Source organism: Wyeomyia smithii, chromosome 2 (assembly GCF_029784165.1).
Source record: "Wyeomyia smithii strain HCP4-BCI-WySm-NY-G18 chromosome 2, ASM2978416v1, whole genome shotgun sequence".
Lineage (NCBI taxonomy): Eukaryota > Metazoa > Arthropoda > Insecta > Diptera > Culicidae > Wyeomyia > Wyeomyia smithii.
In genome coordinates this window covers 27,369,577-27,389,969 of record NC_073695.1, presented here as the reverse complement: position 1 = coordinate 27,389,969, position 20,393 = coordinate 27,369,577, and the positions used below count along the sequence as shown (strand labels likewise).

The 20,393-nt window shown below is 37.8% G+C and overlaps 1 protein-coding gene across 2 annotated transcripts in view; it reads left to right on the top strand.

Moving 5' to 3' along the window:
- The window catches only part of LOC129725330 (5-hydroxytryptamine receptor-like), a 396,266-nt gene that overhangs the window by 244,974 nt on the left and 130,899 nt on the right, over positions 1–20,393 (top strand). For both annotated transcript variants that reach the window (XM_055681008.1, XM_055681007.1), the window contains 4 exons: positions 1,399–1,899; positions 15,430–15,681; positions 15,859–15,992; positions 16,063–16,172. In XM_055681008.1, coding sequence (XP_055536983.1) covers positions 1,827–1,899; positions 15,430–15,681; positions 15,859–15,992; positions 16,063–16,172 — 569 coding nt within the window. In that variant the 5' untranslated portion in view covers positions 1,399–1,826. The remainder of the gene's footprint in view (positions 1–1,398; positions 1,900–15,429; positions 15,682–15,858; positions 15,993–16,062; positions 16,173–20,393) is intronic.

Here is a 20,393-nt window from a genome sequence, read left to right as displayed (position 1 = left end):
AAACAAAGTTCGAATCCAGTTTAAGCCCAGAATCACTGAAAATGCGTATAAATGCCAGAAAACGCGTAAGAGAATAATAATCTCACAATGAGCCCTTGAAGACAAAATAACCCAAAATGAAAATAGTCTTATATAGCTAAAAAAAACTGCAAACAGTATAACGTTAAGACCCTTTTAAAGGCCAGCAAGGTTAAAAATAGAATGAATACAATGCAAAAAGGGGTTTTATCATATTGCTTTCCACAGCGTGTCACTCCATAAAAACAAGACATAGTCCCATAACGACAAATGCTCTCGAAAACCTCTTTTTTGTCTTATGACTATAATTAAATTTCAATTTATATCTCTAATATGAGATTCACAGTTTTCAGCTGAACATTCAGTCCAGATTTATCTCTCGGTAATAGTGATTGTTCATGACACTCATGGTACAAATAGTGGTATATGGTCTTACTGATTTGAACTTGGGGCTATAACTTAAATATCTGACCTAATGAGGTCACATAGTATTCTATGAGTTGTAAATAATAGTTATAGTCGGTTACACATTAAGCAGGAGTAATATGATAATTTTAGTTCACATTGCTTTATAGTATTTGAGAGGGCGCCATTTGTGATATTTATTATTCATTGTCGAAGTTTGAACCAGAGTTTCTCGGAACACTCTATTCCGATTCCGGTCAGAAATAAAACCGAATGCTTGTCAATCGATCTTTGTACCGGACTTTAGACAGAACTTTCAGATTCTCCTCGGTCTAATATTGATCATGGTTATAGACGAAACTTAACATTGTAAATCAGAATTAAACTAACATTAAAAATAAATACAACTTCAGAAAACACACATTATAAGAAATCGACTTAAAGGAATAACAATAAATATCACTTTACATCTTCTAAACCCGCCACGGCCGTAAAGTTTACCGATAGCGCTAAATAGTGTTCAACGTCAAACTTAGCGCTCTCTAATCATGACTGATTAACAGCAACGAATAGCGCTATATCTCAAATCAAGCCAACCCACATTCCGGGGTTTCCTTAATCGAAATGTATTGCACTCTTCCATCTCATTCAATCAACCCCCCCACGCCAGGTCCAGGTTTAGCGCCAAGACAACCGGATTCTATCAATCGATGGACCGCCAAACGTCTTCCGGTGCGTTCATCCGGCTTTCGAATCAATTACCATTAGGATAAATCGACCGACATGAATCCTGTTTTACACTTATGTCTTTAATGGGGCAAACTGGTTTCAAATGGACTGCTATCGAGCTTCTCATCTGTGAGGCGCAACTTGGAGAACTCAAAAAAAAGTTTCTAAGAAACTCTGAACCGCATTTCCGACCATTCCACCTCCGTACGCAACACTAAAGGACCTCATTTTATTTCCTTCCCACAGGCACCGTCACATTTTACGCCCGGTTTCCCGTGTGGTATGCCGACGCCAGCAGCAACGCCTCCACCACCACCAGTAGCGTCTTCCGCCGGCCGCGGCTGCTGCTAGCTCCGTGTGAGCTTCTTAAGCTGGAAAACACCGACCATGACCATCGACGCCATCAATCAACAAAGACTGCTGGAAAGTTACCGTTCTTCCGTCGTCTTCGCTAAGGATCGTCGTCGTCTCCCGGCGGCCGAGGCCAATCCGTCGTCATTATTGCCGCTTGCTGCCCGGCCAGACATCGTTCGTCACTCAACCTACTCGTACACCACCGTCACCAATACCGCCACCGCCGACGCCTCCGCCGACTCCGGCCTCAATGGCAGCAGAAGCTAACTCGTCAAAGTTATAGCAGGGCAGGGCGCAGTAAAACTTCGTAGCTTATTATCATGAGTTTCCACAAGGCGCCCCCTCCCCGGCTGCCCAGCCTCGGTGGGACCTCACCGCTCACCAAGTCCAACGGTAAGTGGAGCGAACTTTAGAATGCCGTGTGCGGAACAACGCTGTGTGATGGTAATCGGTTGGCAGTGGCGCGCCGGTTTATTGGATGCGTCGTCGTAAAATTGAGTGAATAAAAAAGGCGTACCTGGGTAACGGTTTTTTTTGTTACTTCCCCGGCATGGTAATTTACTCCATAATTTTGATTGAAGCTTGGTCATTTATATCCCAACTGTTATCACGTCAGATTGCGTGAAGCGGTATGTCAGCGTGTTTTTGTGCGTCAATTTTTGCGTAAACATTCTTCAGATATCCGAGGGAAATCAGGTGACTGGTGAGTGGTTGCGGTTTGATATATAGCTTATTGATTTCGTGATCATCAGGCACAGTATGAATTTTCTTGATATATTGCCTTGTGCACACTACCATGGAATCACCGAAAGGAAAATACCTATTTATTCGTTGTGTTTGAAAGTAGCAATCAGCGAAAAATTGCTCAGCCTATCTTCAACGATCAAAAATTTGCCCACTTCAATTTAGCAATCTTTGCATTCGAATTACATTTGAAAATAATATGGCTTCTAAATATAAATGTTTGGTTCACGTTTTCCACGATACGAAATGCAAATTTTTATGCTATAAACCTTGTTGTGAAAGTATCAACAACTGTCGATTGTAAAAGTTGTCCGTTTTTTTTTTTTTTGTAGAATTGCTCAACTTTTGGACAAACTTCATCCATTTCACACGCGACTTCTTCAACCAAAAAAATACTTTATAATTTTATGGAATTGTTAACACAAAAATCACGGAAAAAGTACTAATTAACGAGACGATTAAAAAGCACGTTACTGCCATTCGGTACTGTGATGTCAGTCTCCTTGTAAAGAAAATCGCTCACCTTCGTTAATTTTAATTTCCCATCATTCACAGTAATTTGAGTATTCGTTAAGATTAATATTAAGGTTTATGTTCACTTCTACAGGACCGTTCGATGAAGAGCTGATAGATACGTCGTCTATAAGTTGGTATCGAAAGTTGGTTGGTATCATATCGGTTCAGTTTATTGAGCGAAACGATCAATTCATAAAAAAGCAAAGCCTTGATGCTACATTCCGATTCGGAACTGTTCGGACTGTTTAGTGTACAGGACAATTGCGAGGCTAGCGCTACGATCCTACTGACACTAACAGTCTCTCCCGAGCCAACACTCGAACCTACGACGACTGGCTTGTTAGGCCAGCATCGTACCTCGAGACCATCTAGGAGACGATCAATTCATATGAAGTTAAAAAAACACTTTAAACTTTAGTTGTTACGTATGTTATTGTTTAATTTTGCCCTCAAATTTAAAAATAGTAATCAAAAGTAATCATCAACTGCTTGATTGATTCTTATGTTATTCGCCCAAATAACAATGTTGGTTTTATTAAAGTTTAATAGCGCTTAATACAGCCCAAACAGCGTTATAAAACTTGGATATCATCAGTTTTGTTACTTGGGCGGTTAGCGGTATCCACCGCTGCTCATGATTGGTATGGTAGTACAGCTATACCCGGACGAACACATAAGTTTCGTATTGAATCCCTAGGATTCATCACATTGAAATCGTAGGCTGGCCTTAATAAGAAGTCCTGAAAAAGGAATCTGCAAGGCTTGAAGCTCACTTTTTTGCAATTTCCATCCGATTTTGATAGTTTCAACGCCGAAAGATTCAATATCGTATCTACTATTACTCTCTCCCAGAAACCCGGTTTTGCGGGGATATTGTCCAAAACTGAGGATTTTTTTGAATATTTAAATAAAATCTCCCGCAGGCCAATTGTATGGTTTTGCATATTTTGGTGATATGTCCGGAACGGATACAGCTCCAGACACACAGATCAATGTTCACAGCTCCAGATTCACAAATCACAATTCACAGATCACGATTCACAAATCCAAATCCACAGATCCAGATCCACAAATCCTGGTGCAAGGATCCAAATCAACAGATCCAGAATTAAATGCAAATGCAGACCTACCACTCCAGATCCATAGATCGAGATCCACAAATTCAGATCCACAGATTCACAACCTTTGATCGAGATCCACAGATTCAGATACAGATCCACAGATCCAGATTCATAGATTCAGATCCACAGATTCATAGATTTAGATCCACAGATCCATAAATTCAGATCCACAGATCCAGATCCAAAGATCAAGATGCACAGATCCAGATCCGAATCCACAAACAGGGGTATACGCAACACCATACGGTCATCCACAATGGCTAGGTGGCAGCGGGAGTAGTCCAACACTACAAAAGGTAGATGGACAAACCAACTTATTCCAAAGTAAGCATGCTGGATTATTAGGCGCCATGGGGAAGTAACCTTCCATCTGACACAGATCCTGTCAGGCCATGGCTGCTTTAGGCAGTACCTGCATAGGTTCGGGTACGCCGAGTCCCCTATGTGCCCCGCTTGTACGGGTGCGGAAGAAAACGCGGAGCATGTGTTCTTCACATGTCCGCGTTTCGAGCGGATAAGGTACGAAATGCTGACAATAAGTGGGACGGACAACACGCCAAAGAATATTGTGCGTAGGATGTGCGAGAATAAGGAAATCTGGGATGCGTTCATCATGGCTGCATCACAGATCGTTAATATTTTGCAGGGTACCAATCGACGGAAAACCATCGATGTGCCCCATTTAGTTAGCAGTTAACTAACTGGCCTGAATAGGTTGCTCTGCTACCCGTAGAGGTAAGTGCACGACTGGCCCTCTCCCTGAAGTAATGCCGAACGGTAGTCCCGGGGAGGCCAAGGGCTTTAGCTGTCCAGCTTAAAGTTGCTCAGCTTTGGTAAAGCAGACCCCTTGATTCGGATTCAGATCCACAGATATAAATCCAGATCCACACAACCAGATCCTCAGAACCAGATCCACAGATTCATATCGACAGGTCCAGATCCAAATCCACAGATCCAGATTTACAGATAAAGACCCACAGATCCAGATTCATAGATCAATATCCACAAATTCAGATCAAAATCCATATCCAGATACAGATACAGATTGGGATTGGGATTGGGATTGGGATTGGGATTGAAATTGGAATTAGAATTGGAATTGGAATTGGAATTGGAATTGGAATTGGGATTGGGATTGGGATTGGGATTGGGATTGGGATTGGGATTGGAATTGGTATTGGGATTGGAATAGGGATTGGGATTGGGATTGGGATTGGGATTGGAATTGGAATTGGAATTGGAATTGGAATTGGAATTGGAATTGGAATTGGAATTGGAATTGGAATTGGAATTGGAATTGGAATTGGAATTGGAATTGGAATTGGAATTGGAATTGGAATTGGAATTGGAATTGGAATTGGAATTGGAATTGGAATTGGGATTGGGATTGGGATTGGGCTTCTAGTCGCCATTGAAACATTTCAATGAAACAAAGTCAAATGCCATCCAATATGGGTATTTTTGGAGCCGGGATGACGCCCAGAGACCGAAAAACATTTTTAAATTGAATATGGCGACTTCCGGTTTCCCGAGAAAAAGCCAAAGTTGACCAAACTCCGCGTCATATGAGTACTTTCAAACTCGGGAAGATGCCTGGAGACTTGAAAATAGCTCCATGGGAGCCGTAAGTCACCATTTTGATATGGAAAAATGTCGTCTGGAATCAATTTACGGTCTCAGGACACCATTTTCATTCCAAAAGTACCAATGTTGGGTATTCGACCATTTTAAGTTGTTTTTCAGAAACTAGAACATTCTGGAATCCAAAATAGTGTTTGGGGCTATTTCTGGTCTCTGGGCGTAATCCCGATTCTAGAAATACTCATATTGGGTGGTTTTCGGCCACTTTGGGTTCTTTTCTGAAAACCGGAAATCGTTTTGCGATCTCTAGGCGACATCCCGTGTTCGGGAAACACCCGAAACCATACACACGACAAGCGACTCGTAGAAGATTCTGTTAAATTTCTTATAAAATTCCATAGTTTTGGTATCTCAGTATCCCCAGAAAACCGGTTTCCCGCGAAAGAGAAATTTTGTTTAGAGCCCCCACTGAATTAAAAGTAAATAAATTACTGGAGCTTTTTGTGCAAAAACTATCGACATTGGATGAAAATTGCAAAAGTTACAAGAATTTTAAAGTGAGGTAAGAGTGAAAGGCTTTGTATCCGAAAAGTTCTCATAGCACGATTCCCATTCAAGAATCCTAGTCCCATAAACTGGGAAGACTTAAGGATTCCTTTTTCAGAATTCCTTATCGAGGATGCTCACAAAAAATAGTCAAAACACAGCTTCAAGTTTAGTAGTTCCGGTAGCACTTTCCAGTTTATTTCCACAAATACTCAATAAATTGGATTATGTTTTCGAAATGTATTCTGGACGACAAAAGCTCAAAATAGTTGCCCTAAAAGATTTTAGCTTTTTACCCATTCATAAAATTTTTGCGCCCTTAGTGTATGCACTAGGGTGTCCCAAAAAAACGATGTTTAAAAGGTCAAGGTGCTCAGCCCTAAATTGAAAGATAATGTTGTTTATAGTATTTTTGTAGAACATTTCGATTTTTAAAAAAATTGTTTTCAGGTTGCTCAGTTACGATTTATGAAAAAATTACTTTTTAAATCTAAAAAAACCACTCTTTTACACTTTTTGCAATTATATTTGATTCCCACATTTTTCCATATATATTTTTTTTTATTTTTGTAGGATTAATTTCGAATATTTTACATGGTTTGGTACAGCATCGCACTCAGTAATTTGAATCAAAAAGGCCATTAAAAAAAGCAAAGCCTTGGTGGTACATTCCGATTCGGAACTTGACCTTCTGTTTACTATACACAGACTTCGCAGCCAACTGTTAAGTGTACAGGACAATTGCGGGGCTAGCGCTACGATCCTACTGACACTAACAGTTTCTCCCGAGCCGAGACTCGAACCTACGACAACTGACTTGTTGGGCCAGCATCGTACCTCGAGACCAGCTGGGGATAAAAAGGCCATTAAACATCACAAAAAAGTGGATTTTTCTCATAATTTTAAGATAAAACACACACAACAAATTTTTCAGTGAGAAAATGAAATTTTTAAATAACAAAAGATTCTTTAGGGGAGGAGTACCAGTTATGGCAATACCTAAAAAATGTACCAGTTATGGCATGAACCAGTTATGGCCTATGGAGTTTAAATGGACTATTGCCATAACTGGTACCATTGCGCTTATGCGATATAGCACACTTGCCATAACTGGCTCACCTAACCTATATCTTATCGGGTGGCTGAGATATTGCCATTTTTACATCTGATGGAAAACTAAGCATTTGTACAAAAATGCCACTTTAGCTCAAAATCTCCATTGCACTTATTTTATTTTGCCGTTTGTGCGATTAATTACCTAATTAGTGATTCAAATGTTGATTATATCCGTAACGTATGTTCAGAGAAGTTTCAGGATATTCAAAAATGCATCTTTTAATGTAGAATGATGGGTTATTAATCCACCAATGAGTGAAATATAAAATTTTTTTTTATCAGATTGAAATAGACGCAAGGTATCTTCAACAAAATTTTAGGGTATCTTAAACCAAGAAACTATACCGAAGACATCATGTTTCTATCTCTAACGTATTACGAGCAACATAAAGTTTTCTAAGAGAATACAATAAAAATCACAATTTTTGTTCTAACTTTTTCCCCAGATTTTTCCGAGTTTTTAAACCTTCTACTAAGTTATCAGCCATCCAAAAACGCATTTGTTCTCTCAACGTCGTTATTTTTTATCTCCCAAAATAAAAAGTTATTTGACATATTTGTAAAACTGCTTAGTTATCCATCACATGTAAAAATGGAAATATCTCAGCCACCCGATAAGATATAGAGATCTTTTTCTATGCAAATTTTCGTCATGAATTCCGCTTTCCAGTGAAAGTTTTATTTTCTCACTGAAATTTTTTTTGTATATGTTTGAAAGGGTTTTATCTAAAAATTATAGAAAAATTTTAATTTTTAACGATGTTTCATGGCCTCTGTGAGTCAAATTACTGAGTGCGATGCTTTACTTAAAATATTCAAAATAATCCTACGAAAATAAAAAAATATACGAAAAATGTGGGAATCGAATAGGATTATAGACTGTTCCGAAAATCATAAATACATCTTTTTTCTTGAATAAAACAAAAAATACTGGATTTTTCGGGTCATTTTATTCTGAAATATAGATAATAAGTGTTTTCTTTCCAGTTTCAATTCAAGTTGGGATTATTTTTCGTAGGATACGCGAGTTCTCTAACTTTTCTCTTAACACTACTCATAAGCTTTTGCATAGTGTTTTCTCCGACCATTTTTACCACTTTAAGCCAATCTTTTGAGTGGGGGCCTAGCGTGGTTGGTAACGTCCCCGCCAACCACGCTCGACGCCTGGGTTCGAATCCCACCGCCGACATAGGTGTCGATGGTTGTGGGGTAGCGTGATCCACTCACAACCAACTAAATTGGTCTAGATTCAATTCTAGCCGACACCGGGAGATTTTCTGAGGCGAAAAATCTCTTCCATCGCATGAGGAAGTAAAGCCGTTGGCGCCGGTCCGTTAATCAACGGGTCGTGAGTTAGGGTCCTGGGTGGAGTCGCCTCCCCGGGCGTCGGTGATTGGCACAATAACAGTGGCGGAACTAGACCGACGGTAAATAAGCGAGAATAAAATAAAAAAAAGTCAATCTTTTTTAAATTTTTCAACATTGTCCGCTGGTTTGACATATTTCCTCAGCTTTGCCTTGGTCAAAGCCCCAAAAGTTTCAATAGGGCGAATTTCAGGGCAGTTTGGAGGATTCATCTCCTTTGGGACACATGTGACATTATTTGTTTTATACTACCCTAGTGCATCCTTAGAGTAATGGCAGGAAGCAAGATCGGGCCAAAAGATTGGAGGATTATTATGCTGCTTAACTATGGGTAACAACCTTTTTTGCAAACACTCTTTCACGTAAATTTTACCATTCATTGTGTCATTCGTAATGAATGGACGAGATATTTTCCCACATTCACAGATGGCTGCTTCTGCTTCCGACGGGTCTGCAGACCCATTCTTCCTTTGGCACGCCGAGGTTCCAAGCTTTCTCGCCACATCTCGTACTGATACTGAAGGATGCCGCTTGTAGTATTCCTTAACCTTTTTGTCCATTGTGGGATCAACAGGCCCGGGTTTTCTACCACATCTTGGGGCATCAGTAAATGTGCACTCTTCACAATACTTCCGCAATGCGGTTTGAACTGCTCCGACACTTATACCTTCTTCTCTGGCTAATTTTCTTATAGGAAGACCACTCACGGTGCCCCATTTGTGCACAATTCGCTTTCTTTGCTCGGGAGAAAGGCCACGCATTATCAAAATTTCGCACTAAATGTTAGAAAAAATGACAGCATCTGTTTCTTTTGGATGTAAACAACAGGACGCAACCAACGTTTGGTTGAATACTGCCCGTTATTTGAAATGACGGTTGATCGTAAGTGTATTTATAATTAGCGGAACGGTCTATACAAAAAAATGTGTAACTTAAAAAGTCATTTTTTCATAAATCACGTTTGGGCAACCTGAAAACAATTTTTTAGAATGTCAAAATGCTCTACAAAAACTCTATGAATAACGAGGTACGATGCTGGCCTACCCAGCCAGTCGTCGTTGGTTCGAGTCTCGGCTCGGGAGAGACTGCTAGTGTCAGTAGGATCGTAGCGCTAGCCACGTAATTGTTCTGCACAATAAAAAGTCGGCTGCGAAGTCTGTGTATAAATTAAAAGAAAGTCAAATTCCGAATCGGAATGTAGCGCCAAGGCTTTGCTTTGTCTTTAGTGTATGCAGAAGTGCGTCAAGGTGCGGCAGAGTAATTGCTAGCCGGGTTTGTCGCTTCTACGTTGCCTCATAGGAAAACATATTCGAGTCTCTGAAAAAGTTACCACCACTAGAGGCACCAAAATTCACAGGAATGGTCAAAAAGCTATAGTCTTTCTTTTATTTTTTAGTTTGAGCTCTAGGGCAGAACCTGTGTTTACCAGTGTTACATGTATTTTTGCTGTCAATTACTTCCATAGATTAGAGATTTTAGCAAAATAAGAACATAAATTTTAAGTCAATTATAGTAAATTTAAATTTATTTGTTGGAAATGGTGTAACTTCAGTTTTACTCATGATACCTCTGAGCGATGGCAATTGTCTTGAGTCGTTATTTCGTATCGTATGCCTCGTCGGTTTTATTATATATTATATAATAATGATAATGAAATAATAATGATAATGAAAGCAGCGTTGAATCCATGGTGCGGAGGACCATAGTGATTGCAAGCATGATGCAATCATGCTACCAGAAACCGGTAGATATCGATTCTCTTCAACTGTTTGGACCCGCTTTCAATATCTATCGATGCGGTCGTAGCGCGGATAACAGCAAAAAAAGTAGTTTTCAATATAAGTCATGGTAGTTGTCTTGAACATGTCTTTGTTTCTGCTGTTATCGGAGACACGCAGCTTTTGCTTGCTGCAGTTTTCATTCCTTCTGATAGAAGCAATGTTGTCGGATTTATTGACGTCAATGCGTGACAAATGGTCTCCAGAATGGAGTAAAACGTGTTGCTAGCGTTGCTGAGATCAATTGATTTGAATTCCAATAATTCACCTACCTTGAGCGAACACTCGACCTTGTTTACTGCCTCCCTGAACAGAAAGCTGGATCGCAAATTGACACTGTGTATACAGATATCAAGGCCACGTTTGACACAGTATATCATAGAATACTTTTGCATAAGCCTCACTAAACCGGTGTGCCTGAAAGACTGACTTCATGGTTAAACTCGTATTTTCCTGGCTGGACATTGTATGTCAAGCTGGATCATAGTTCGATGTGCATCGAGCAACACTGCCGGAATCCCTCAAGGCAGTAATGTGGGTTATTTGTTGTTTCAACCAAGGATGTAAATTATCACTCACGCTCATTTTTTCGCAAGCCGATAGCTCGCTCTAATGAGCAGTTTTGAAATGAATAAGATACCTCACCTTACCAAACAGTCCCAAGCCGTAGTGTGGCCTTTGTTGTACGTAAGAGTCGTGTCCGTTCCACTCGGTCCATGGCTGCAGTTCACCAGCTTTGCCGTCTGCGTAGGGTACGCAGGTCGTCTTCCACCTGATCGATCCACTTTGCCCGCTGTGCACCTCTCCGTCTCGTCCCTGACGGATTGGTTTCAAGAACCATCTTTACCGGACTGTCATCCGACATCCTTACAACATGCCCAAACCACCGCAATCTGCCAATCTTAGCGGTGTGGGCGATAGATGGCTCCCCAAGCAGCTCCTGCAGTTCGTGGTTCATTCTGTCTCGCCGGGGGACCATCGTGTCAGCTCTGTTCCATGCTGACACCAGGACGATGATCAGCCGCTCCTAACATGGAGATCAGACGCTGTTTTGAGCCGCACCATCTAGGTGAACGGACTCTCGGTTTAAAGAAGCATTTCCTCTACCGCCAGAGTATGGTTTAGGCGCCAATAATCGCGTCGCACTTTCTCACTTAGCTATATTTTATCAAAAAGAGGGGTAGTCCTGTCGTCACCAAAGTCGTAATTTTTGCATAGTGACCTTATATGAGGAATTCTCCAAAGTTTGAGTCGAATCTGAGAAGATCGTTGACATGAGCTGTGCACACTTGAGATAGAATGACCCATATGATTTTTTTACCCAAAATCACATTCCAACTCCAATTTGTTTACACTTGCAATGCTGCCGAAAATCGTTCTAAAATTAACCATAGACAATTCCAACAAAATCACAATATGCTTCGAAAATTTTCAATTGTTCAACTTCATGTAACGCTTCTTTTAATGGTATACTATGAGGGCGTAGAGTTTACCGCTCACTCAGAAAAATTAAAAAAGAAAAAGGATTCAAACAATATTTCTCTTCGTAAACATCGATGGAAATATCCAGATTCCCATTGATGGTTTTTCAGTTACTAAAAGAAAAGAAAACAATTTTTGTTGTAAAGCTTTAGTTAACATCTCTTAATTTGAATTTGTGACATTCAAAGCCATTGCTTGATGCTAATTGAATTGCGACAACTTATGTTTTTTTTCTGTGTTATATTGTGATCATAATAAATAAAATAAGTGAAGTAATCAATTTGAGAGCCCAAAATTACCCAGTGATTGATATGAAAACAATGTTTTTGCAAATAACAAGACACGGCATATTTCCACATAGAAGATTTTAAGCTCGCGCAAAAATGGCATCATTAGTACTAAATTGCCATTAAGAATGTGGAACAGATGGTGTCAGCCCTGCACCCAAACCTTGAACGACAGTGTAATGGAGAATTTCATTTCGATTGAATCGGACGAAAAGAGAATAGGCTCTATTCATCACCTCTCAATTGGCGAAGAAAGTCAAATCTTGAAGAGAATGGAAATGCTACATAAATAATAGAACTGAACAGGCAACTTTTCACATTTAAGTTTAAAATTACAAAAGACAAGTTCAAAAGTACATTATCCAGCCAATTGTTACTAAAATCTCTGTCAAAAATTGGTCTGTCTTTTGGCTTTCTCAGTCTTTATGTAGGAAAAACACGACAATCTAGCAAAATTGCCCGACGTTTCGGCCGTTTTGGTGGCCTTTTTCAAGGGAAAATTTAGTTGTGTCGTATTGGTCTTAAACGTTGGTTTTCAACGGTCGGAAGTCTTGTATTGCGGTAGTTTGGTCTTTGCTTCGGTTGCGATGAACTTTTTCTAGTTTTATTCATCGAAAAACACTTTAAAATCGGCTGTATAGTGCATTAACGTTCGATTTCAGCCAATTTTAAAGTGACCAAAGTTCGCAGTTTTCCGATGAATAAAACTAGAAAAAGTTCATCGCAACCGAAGCAAAGACCAAACTACCGCAAAACAAGACTTCCGATCGTTGGAAACCAACGTTTAAGACCAATACGACACAACTAAATTTTCCCTTGAAAAAGGCCACCAAAACGGCCGAAAAGTCGGGCAATTTTGCTAGATTGTCGGGTTTTTCCTAAATAAAGACTGAGAAAGCCAAAAGACAGACCAACCTTTGCATTATCAGTACCAGTCGTTAACATAAAAATGAATTTCTGTCAAAAATGTTAGTAGATTATTATTCTGAATGTGAAAATTAGCGAAACCTTCCATTCATCTCGAACTTTGTTTGTTTACACAACTCACTTGAGGACGTTACAGTCTTGGTGGACCCTTTTACATTTGTATACCTTGCCAAAAAAGCTTGATATTTTTTTAGGAAAGTATCAGTCACACGAAACATACCACTAAATCCAAACGCAGCTTTTCAAAGCAGAAGACTCGTGTCCAAAATGCTAATGTAAATGACCTATTTGCATGCTTTCCGCTGATTTGAGCTAATAGCTTTTTGCTAGCGAGAGGCGAAAATTACTGTTTTTACTACGTTTTAAAAAAAAAACAGGGTCGGGTTCATGATGATGAATAAACAGATGTTCTGACCATAGTAAACATTTAACCCCGAACGAAGGGTATTATAATCAGCAAACATTAAGAAAACTGTTTTAACCCCACGAAAAGGTGCGCTAAGTTTCGTTCGATTCAACCACAATTAGCGCAGTTGAACTGTACGGGTAATGAAGCAATAATTTCCTGCCCTGATCCTGACTCGTCACGAGTTCCACCACAGAAATTATGGGTTGGCTTCTATTAATTTTTATGAACCAACTTTCGCCGTTAATGGAATTTCAAGTTCGGTTTCGCCCGGAAAATTGCTAGTGATGTGACCGCACTTCATTAAAATGTACTGTTAGGACTTGATAGAATATAAAATTTTTAATTATCTCATCGGATGTCATGATAGCGTAAATTATTGGTTCACTTTTTATGGCGTGCGCGGCAGGCGCCACTTGATGCAGTCTCGTATACACATCGAACCGATAAGCACGGCTCCCTGCTTTGACACCTTCCCCTTCAGGAGTGTATCGGAGACAGGTGGTGCCGAAAGTTTAACGATTATTAAGTACACACGGTGCAATTAAAATGTTCCAAAAACGGCCTACAGGTGGCGGTGTCTGAAAGTAAAATAACTGTAAATCGACTGAGGTACGTCAGTTGGGATGATGGGCGATATTGTTGTTGAGATATTTTACAATTATTTCTGGATTAAGCTGTCATCTAGATGGTACGCACTAAACGGATGATAGCAATCATTGTTTTTGCAACGTCTGCTTATAGCGTGCTAAAGAACCAAAAACATGTTGTTTTATGTTTTATTATTAGCTTGAAAAGAAGTTTTCGATTTTCCACAAGCATCCCGAAGTACCAGAAGATGTACGGTACAAAGTATGAGAGCCATCAAACTTCACCTAAAATAATTATAAAAAGAGGCGTGAGTAGCATTCATGTATCATTAATCATAATGGTTTGCTACAACTTTTAACCCCTGGAGACTTTTCCCAGCCGACCTTGAACCCGGAGGCTGAACTTTCAAACAGCGTAGCTGATTTTATTTAGGCGTCAATTAAAACTCGGTTCATTACGTGACTCATGAAAAGCAACTGCTAATCAAATACTTCCCCGGATGTTTGTCTTCCTTTCATTTTTTTTCTCGCTAGGAAATCTGTCTCAGCTCACCAGCATTCTGTGGCAACCATCGAATACTAAATAGCACCATATGGTGAACATTATTTCGCTCATTAAGCGGCTAAAAGTTAAACCACATTGAGCGGCACACACAAAAAAGGTGTCAGCAGTATGGGAAAGTGTTTTTCTAACGGCGCACTCCGACGTGATGGCGACGGAAAGCGGGAGATTAGATAACTTTTTCAATATGTGTAAGCGATAAACATGGTTCTAAATTTTTAATGACGTCATTACGGAGTCAAAAGTGAAACATGATTATAATTGACTTATTTTGACGTACAATCGTAAGTACGGGAGGTATTTTGGATTTGGTGTGGACTTTGGTGTAGCTGTGCCTTATATTTCCATTAAAGAGAGAAAATACCAAATATTGAAGAGAAAACATATTCCACATATTTTTTATATCAGAAATTCATAAAACTTATCTGAATAGCAGACTTTCAAGAAATCATCAATTTAGTTTATAAGATCATGTTTTAATATTGCTCTTGAATTTTTCTAACCCATACCAAAGTAAAACCATTTAGTACCTGTTGTATATAACAATAACCTCCCTTTTCTGTTGCTTATTATTCCGTTTACGGATACATAAATTATTATGTCATTATCTTATTACCACTTCCAAGTGACCCATTATCCTTCTGTATCGTCCATAATAAAAACACTCTCGCGCATAAACTCGATTAACGCTTTTTCCTCGGTGGTAAAAGTGGACGCAATTTACTATCCTACAACTAACCTGCCCTGCCATGGCCAAGATTACAGCGCCCGGAACGGTGAAATATCGATTCTCGCACATCACTGCAGGGTTCTGCTCCTGTGCACATGCACTAATTTAGCACTTTGTTCGTTCCTCTCGTTTCATCTCCTTCCTGCTTGACTGCTGGCCGACGCTCAACCAGATGTGTACGATTACATATTCATCGACAGTGGCAGCCCCGATTCGTACCTGACCGGCGAGTTAGTCGGCACCGTAGTAAACGACAGCCTGCAGCAGCTGCTAAATGGCACCGGACCCGGCGACAACCGGACCGGACTGGACGATCTGCTGGCCAACGGCACCCAGACCGGGCTGGACGAACCGCTCGGTGACGTTATCGTGATGGCGGTGACGTCGCTTATCCTTGGACTGATGATACTAGTTACCGTTATAGGTAAGGAATGTGCTACTGTACCCTACCTGAATTGCGAGTTAAATTTCCAACGTATTTTATATTACACATTCCAGTTTTCGCTGTCAATTTCCCAACATCCGATATCCAATATCGCCTAGCTCTATTTGTCTTTTCAAACGGATTTAAAATTGTTTTTCATATTATTATACTTCGCAGGAAACGTTTTCGTAATTGCTGCCATCATTCTAGAACGAAACTTACAAAATGTAGCAAACTATTTAGTGGCGTCTCTCGCTGTAGCAGATTTACTAGTAGCGTGCTTAGTTATGCCATTGGGTGCTGTTTACGAGGTAATTTGTTTTTTTTTTTCAAAATGTCTTCCAAAAAAATCTGTTCCAACAAAATATTAACTGTTCACAGATAAGCCGTGGCTGGATCTTGGGCCCCGAACTATGTGATATTTGGACGTCGTGTGATGTTCTATGCTGTACGGCTTCCATTCTACATCTGGTTGCGATTGCCACGGATCGGTAGGTTCTATTTTAAAATTTTCTAGAACATAAAAAGTCCCGATCCTGGAGCCATTCTATAACAACTAGACCACACTCTTCTTTCAACAGCATCCGACCTCATACATAATTTACACTGCTCTCGTACGAGACAGTGAAAAACCTCATCCAATTAAATCATACGTCCCAAAGCGATTAAATTGTGTTTATAGTGGAATCAAATCCGGAATTGAAACGTGCTTGAGAGCTTTCCGGCGAAACCGGGTTGAATTTTCGGCTTCACCAAATACGTGAACCGACGCGAATGTTGGTCTATTATTTCGATGGTACCATGCCAGAGTGTAGCGAGAATCGAAAGCGACTACCGGGAAATAATCCTACAAAGACAAAGCGAGAACAGAAAGCTGCGGCTAATCTCAAATTATAAATCGTATCGATTGTCGGACACTGTGGGACAGAATTTCGAATCGAATACATGTTCATTTGAAATCCAAATATTTTCTTTGATTTTAGAACGAAAATGTAATTGCTAATTAAAAAGCAGATTTAGGATAAAAAAAACTATTTTGAAGCTATGTTTTTCTGTCCAATCGAGAAGACGATTTAAACCACAGTAACAGTGGCAGTGGAATCAAGTTTGGTTCTCGTTGATACACATCATACATGCGGTTTATTTCGAATCTTTCACTCTAATTTGATTCTCGGCTCTTGAACAAATATGTGATTTTCTAGACAAGCATCACCACTAATACAAGATTATGAAGAGTCTCGAATCATACATTTCATTTTCTAGTTTTCATTTGAGTTTTGATTCTTTGTCTTTATCTGGATTTTTGTTTGTATAATATTTTGACTTCTTACTTCTGATATTAGATTTTAGACTTTGAACGTCACACTTAACACTTTACGCTTAACACTATAAACTTCACACTTCACACTTCACACTTAACACTTAACATTTTATACCTAACACTTTACACTTTAAACTGAACACATTACTCTTTACACTTCACACATTACGTTTCACAATTTGCACTTTTCACATTACACTTAACGCTTTACACTTAACACTTTACACTTTACACTTAACACTTTACACATTACATTTTACACTTAACAATTTACACTTTACACTTTACACTTCTCGCTTCACACTTTACACTTTCTACTTTACACTTTTCACTTTACACTTAACACTTAAAATTTAATACCTTACACTTTACACTTCAAACTTAACACATTACTCTTTACGCTTCACACATTACGTTTTACACTTTATACTTTTCACTTTTTACTTAACACTTTACACTTTACACTTAACACTTAACACTTAACACTTAACACTTAACACTTAACACTTAACACTTAACACTTAACACTTAACACTTTACACATTACGTTTTACACTTTACAATTTACACTTTACATTTTACACTTAACACTTAACACTTTACACTTTACACTCAACACTTTTCACTTTACACTTTACACCTAACACTTAACACTTAGCACTTTACCCTTTACACTTAACTTTTACACTTCACGCATTACGTTTTACAATTAACAATTGAAACTACACTTTACACTTCACACTTCACACTTTACACTTTACACTTTACACTTGACACTTTACACTTTACACTTTACACTTTACACTTAACACTTACACTTCACGCATTACGTTTTACAATTAACACTTGAAACTAAACTTTACACTACACACTTCATATTTCACATTTTACACTTCACACGTTAAACTTTGCACTTTACACTTTGCACTTCACACTTTGCACTTTACACTTTGCACTTTACACTGTACATTTTTCACTTTACACTTTACACTTTACACTTCACACTTCACACTTCACACTTTACACATAACATTTTACGCTTTACATTTACACTCAACATTTTACTTTTTAAACTTTACACTTTACACTTTACACTTAACACTTAACACTTAACACTTTACACTTTACACTTAACACTTACACTTCACGTATTACGTTTTACAATTACCAGTTAAAACTACACTTTACACTTCACATTTTACACTTTACACTTCATTCGTTATACTTTACACTTTACACTTTACACTTAACACTTTACACTTTACACTTAACACTTTTCACTTTACACTTAACACTTAACACTTTACACTTTACACTTTACATTTCACACTTTACACTTAACACTCAACATTTTACACTATGCATTTCGCACTTTTGGTCTTTGAGACAGTGATGTCAATTTATTGAATCTTAATTGTCTATTGATTGTGGTATTCTTGATTGTGTATTGATTTGTCTTTAATTCACTTTATCATTTATTAATTTCGTGAACTCTTTTGATTGTTGCTCATTAGGACTCCTACATTCTGACATTTTGGCCTTACGACATTTTTCACTTTTTGGATTTTTAAATGTTGAATCATGTTATTTTGTAAATCTAGAATCTTACCTTTAAATTTTTTTTCTTATTTTTTTTACTTTATCATTCATTGAGTTTTTGACGTTTGTTATTTCAAATTTTGTCTTTTTGACTTTTAGCTTTGTGATCATTAAACGTTTTGTTTTTCAACTCTGTCACTTTTTGACAATTTGGCTTTCTTACTGTGTTACTTTGCTTACGAGTTAATAATTTGTGCACTTTTTCGAAGATCAAAAAGTAAAAGTTTTAATTGAAATCTTGTCACTTAGGCTTTTCGAGTTTTTGGTTTTAACTTCTTCAATTTTTGATTTGTTTCCTTTTTGACTTTCAAAATTCAAACTTTTTTTCTTGTGACATTTTGATTTTGACATTAGTTTAATTTTTTTTGGTGTTTTGACTTAACGACTTTAAAATTTTTTGAATATCTGACTTCTAATCTTTAAATTTTCAGTCTTTAACTGTTTGATGGTTTGATTTTCAGATATTTTTTTTTGTGAAATACAATTTTTAGTTTTTTTTTTTGAATTTTTTACTTGTTTACCTTTTGATTTTTTCTACTTTTTGCTTGTTAACTTTTTGTATTCTGACTTTTAATTTTTAATGAATTTTTGGCATTTCGATTGCCTTGACTCTTCGGCTTTTCAACTTCACGAACTACAATTTTTTTAGTTTTCTTTTCTTTAACACTTTTTTTACTTGATTTTCAGACATTGCAACTTTCTGACTTTTAGTTTCGAGAGTGTTTCCTTTTTTGTTTGATATATTTCTTAATATCTAAGGCACTTTGACTTAAGGACTTTTGACTTTATAACTTTAGACTTTTAACTCTTTTAGTTCCCAACTTTAAACTTACAGACTGCTTTGCTTTGGCTTTTCTATCTTTTGTGTCTTCGACTTTTTATCTCTTCATCTCTGGAATTCTCTGGAAATCGATAGTTTTGTTGAATTTTGATTCTGGAAACTGTTGGAGTTTTTGACACTTTGATTTATTGTTTTAAAAGTGTTGGTTTTATATCTTCTTGTCTTCACGATTGTTAATATTTTAATTTTTTGACTTTTTAGCTGTTGAATTTTCGACTTTCTTGTTTTGGGTCTGTTTGGATGTGTGTTTTTTTGATATTTCAGCAATTTGAAAATTATTTAGAGTTTTTGATTTCTTGTTTTGAGGAGTTTTTGTTTTTAATTTTCTTGATTTCACGATTGTCAATTTTTTCAACATTTTTAGTTGTTGAATTTTAAAATTTCTTGTTTTGTGAATTTTGAATGTGTGGTTTTTTGACTTTTCGACAATTTTACTTGTTTACTTTTTGATTTTATCTTTCCGAATTTATAACTTTTTTACTCTTTGAAATATTGATTTTTGGAATTCAGGACTTGTTATATGGAACTTTTGACTTTTTCATATTTTAAATTTTTGGCTTTTCTAATTTCTGAGTATTACCTTTTTAATACTTTGATTTATCGATTTCTCTGTCTCTTTGCTTTTTAAGCATTTCAATTTTCTGGGTTTTGTTATTTTTAGTTTTCCACTTTCCGACTATTTGATTCCTTCGACTTAATAACTTGTCAACTTCAAATCGTATGCATTTTCCATTTCCAAAATTTTTGTTTTACCTTTTGACTCTTTGATATTAATTTTAAATCATATAACTTCTTGATTTTTTATCACGTGGCTCTTCACTTCTTTATTTTTAGTTAAAAACTTTAGTATAATTGTCTGGTTATTCTCAAGCCCTTGAATTTTTGATTGTTTAGCTCTAAAACTCTTCGGTATTTAATTTTATGACGTTAGACTTTTTTCCTTTTCGATTT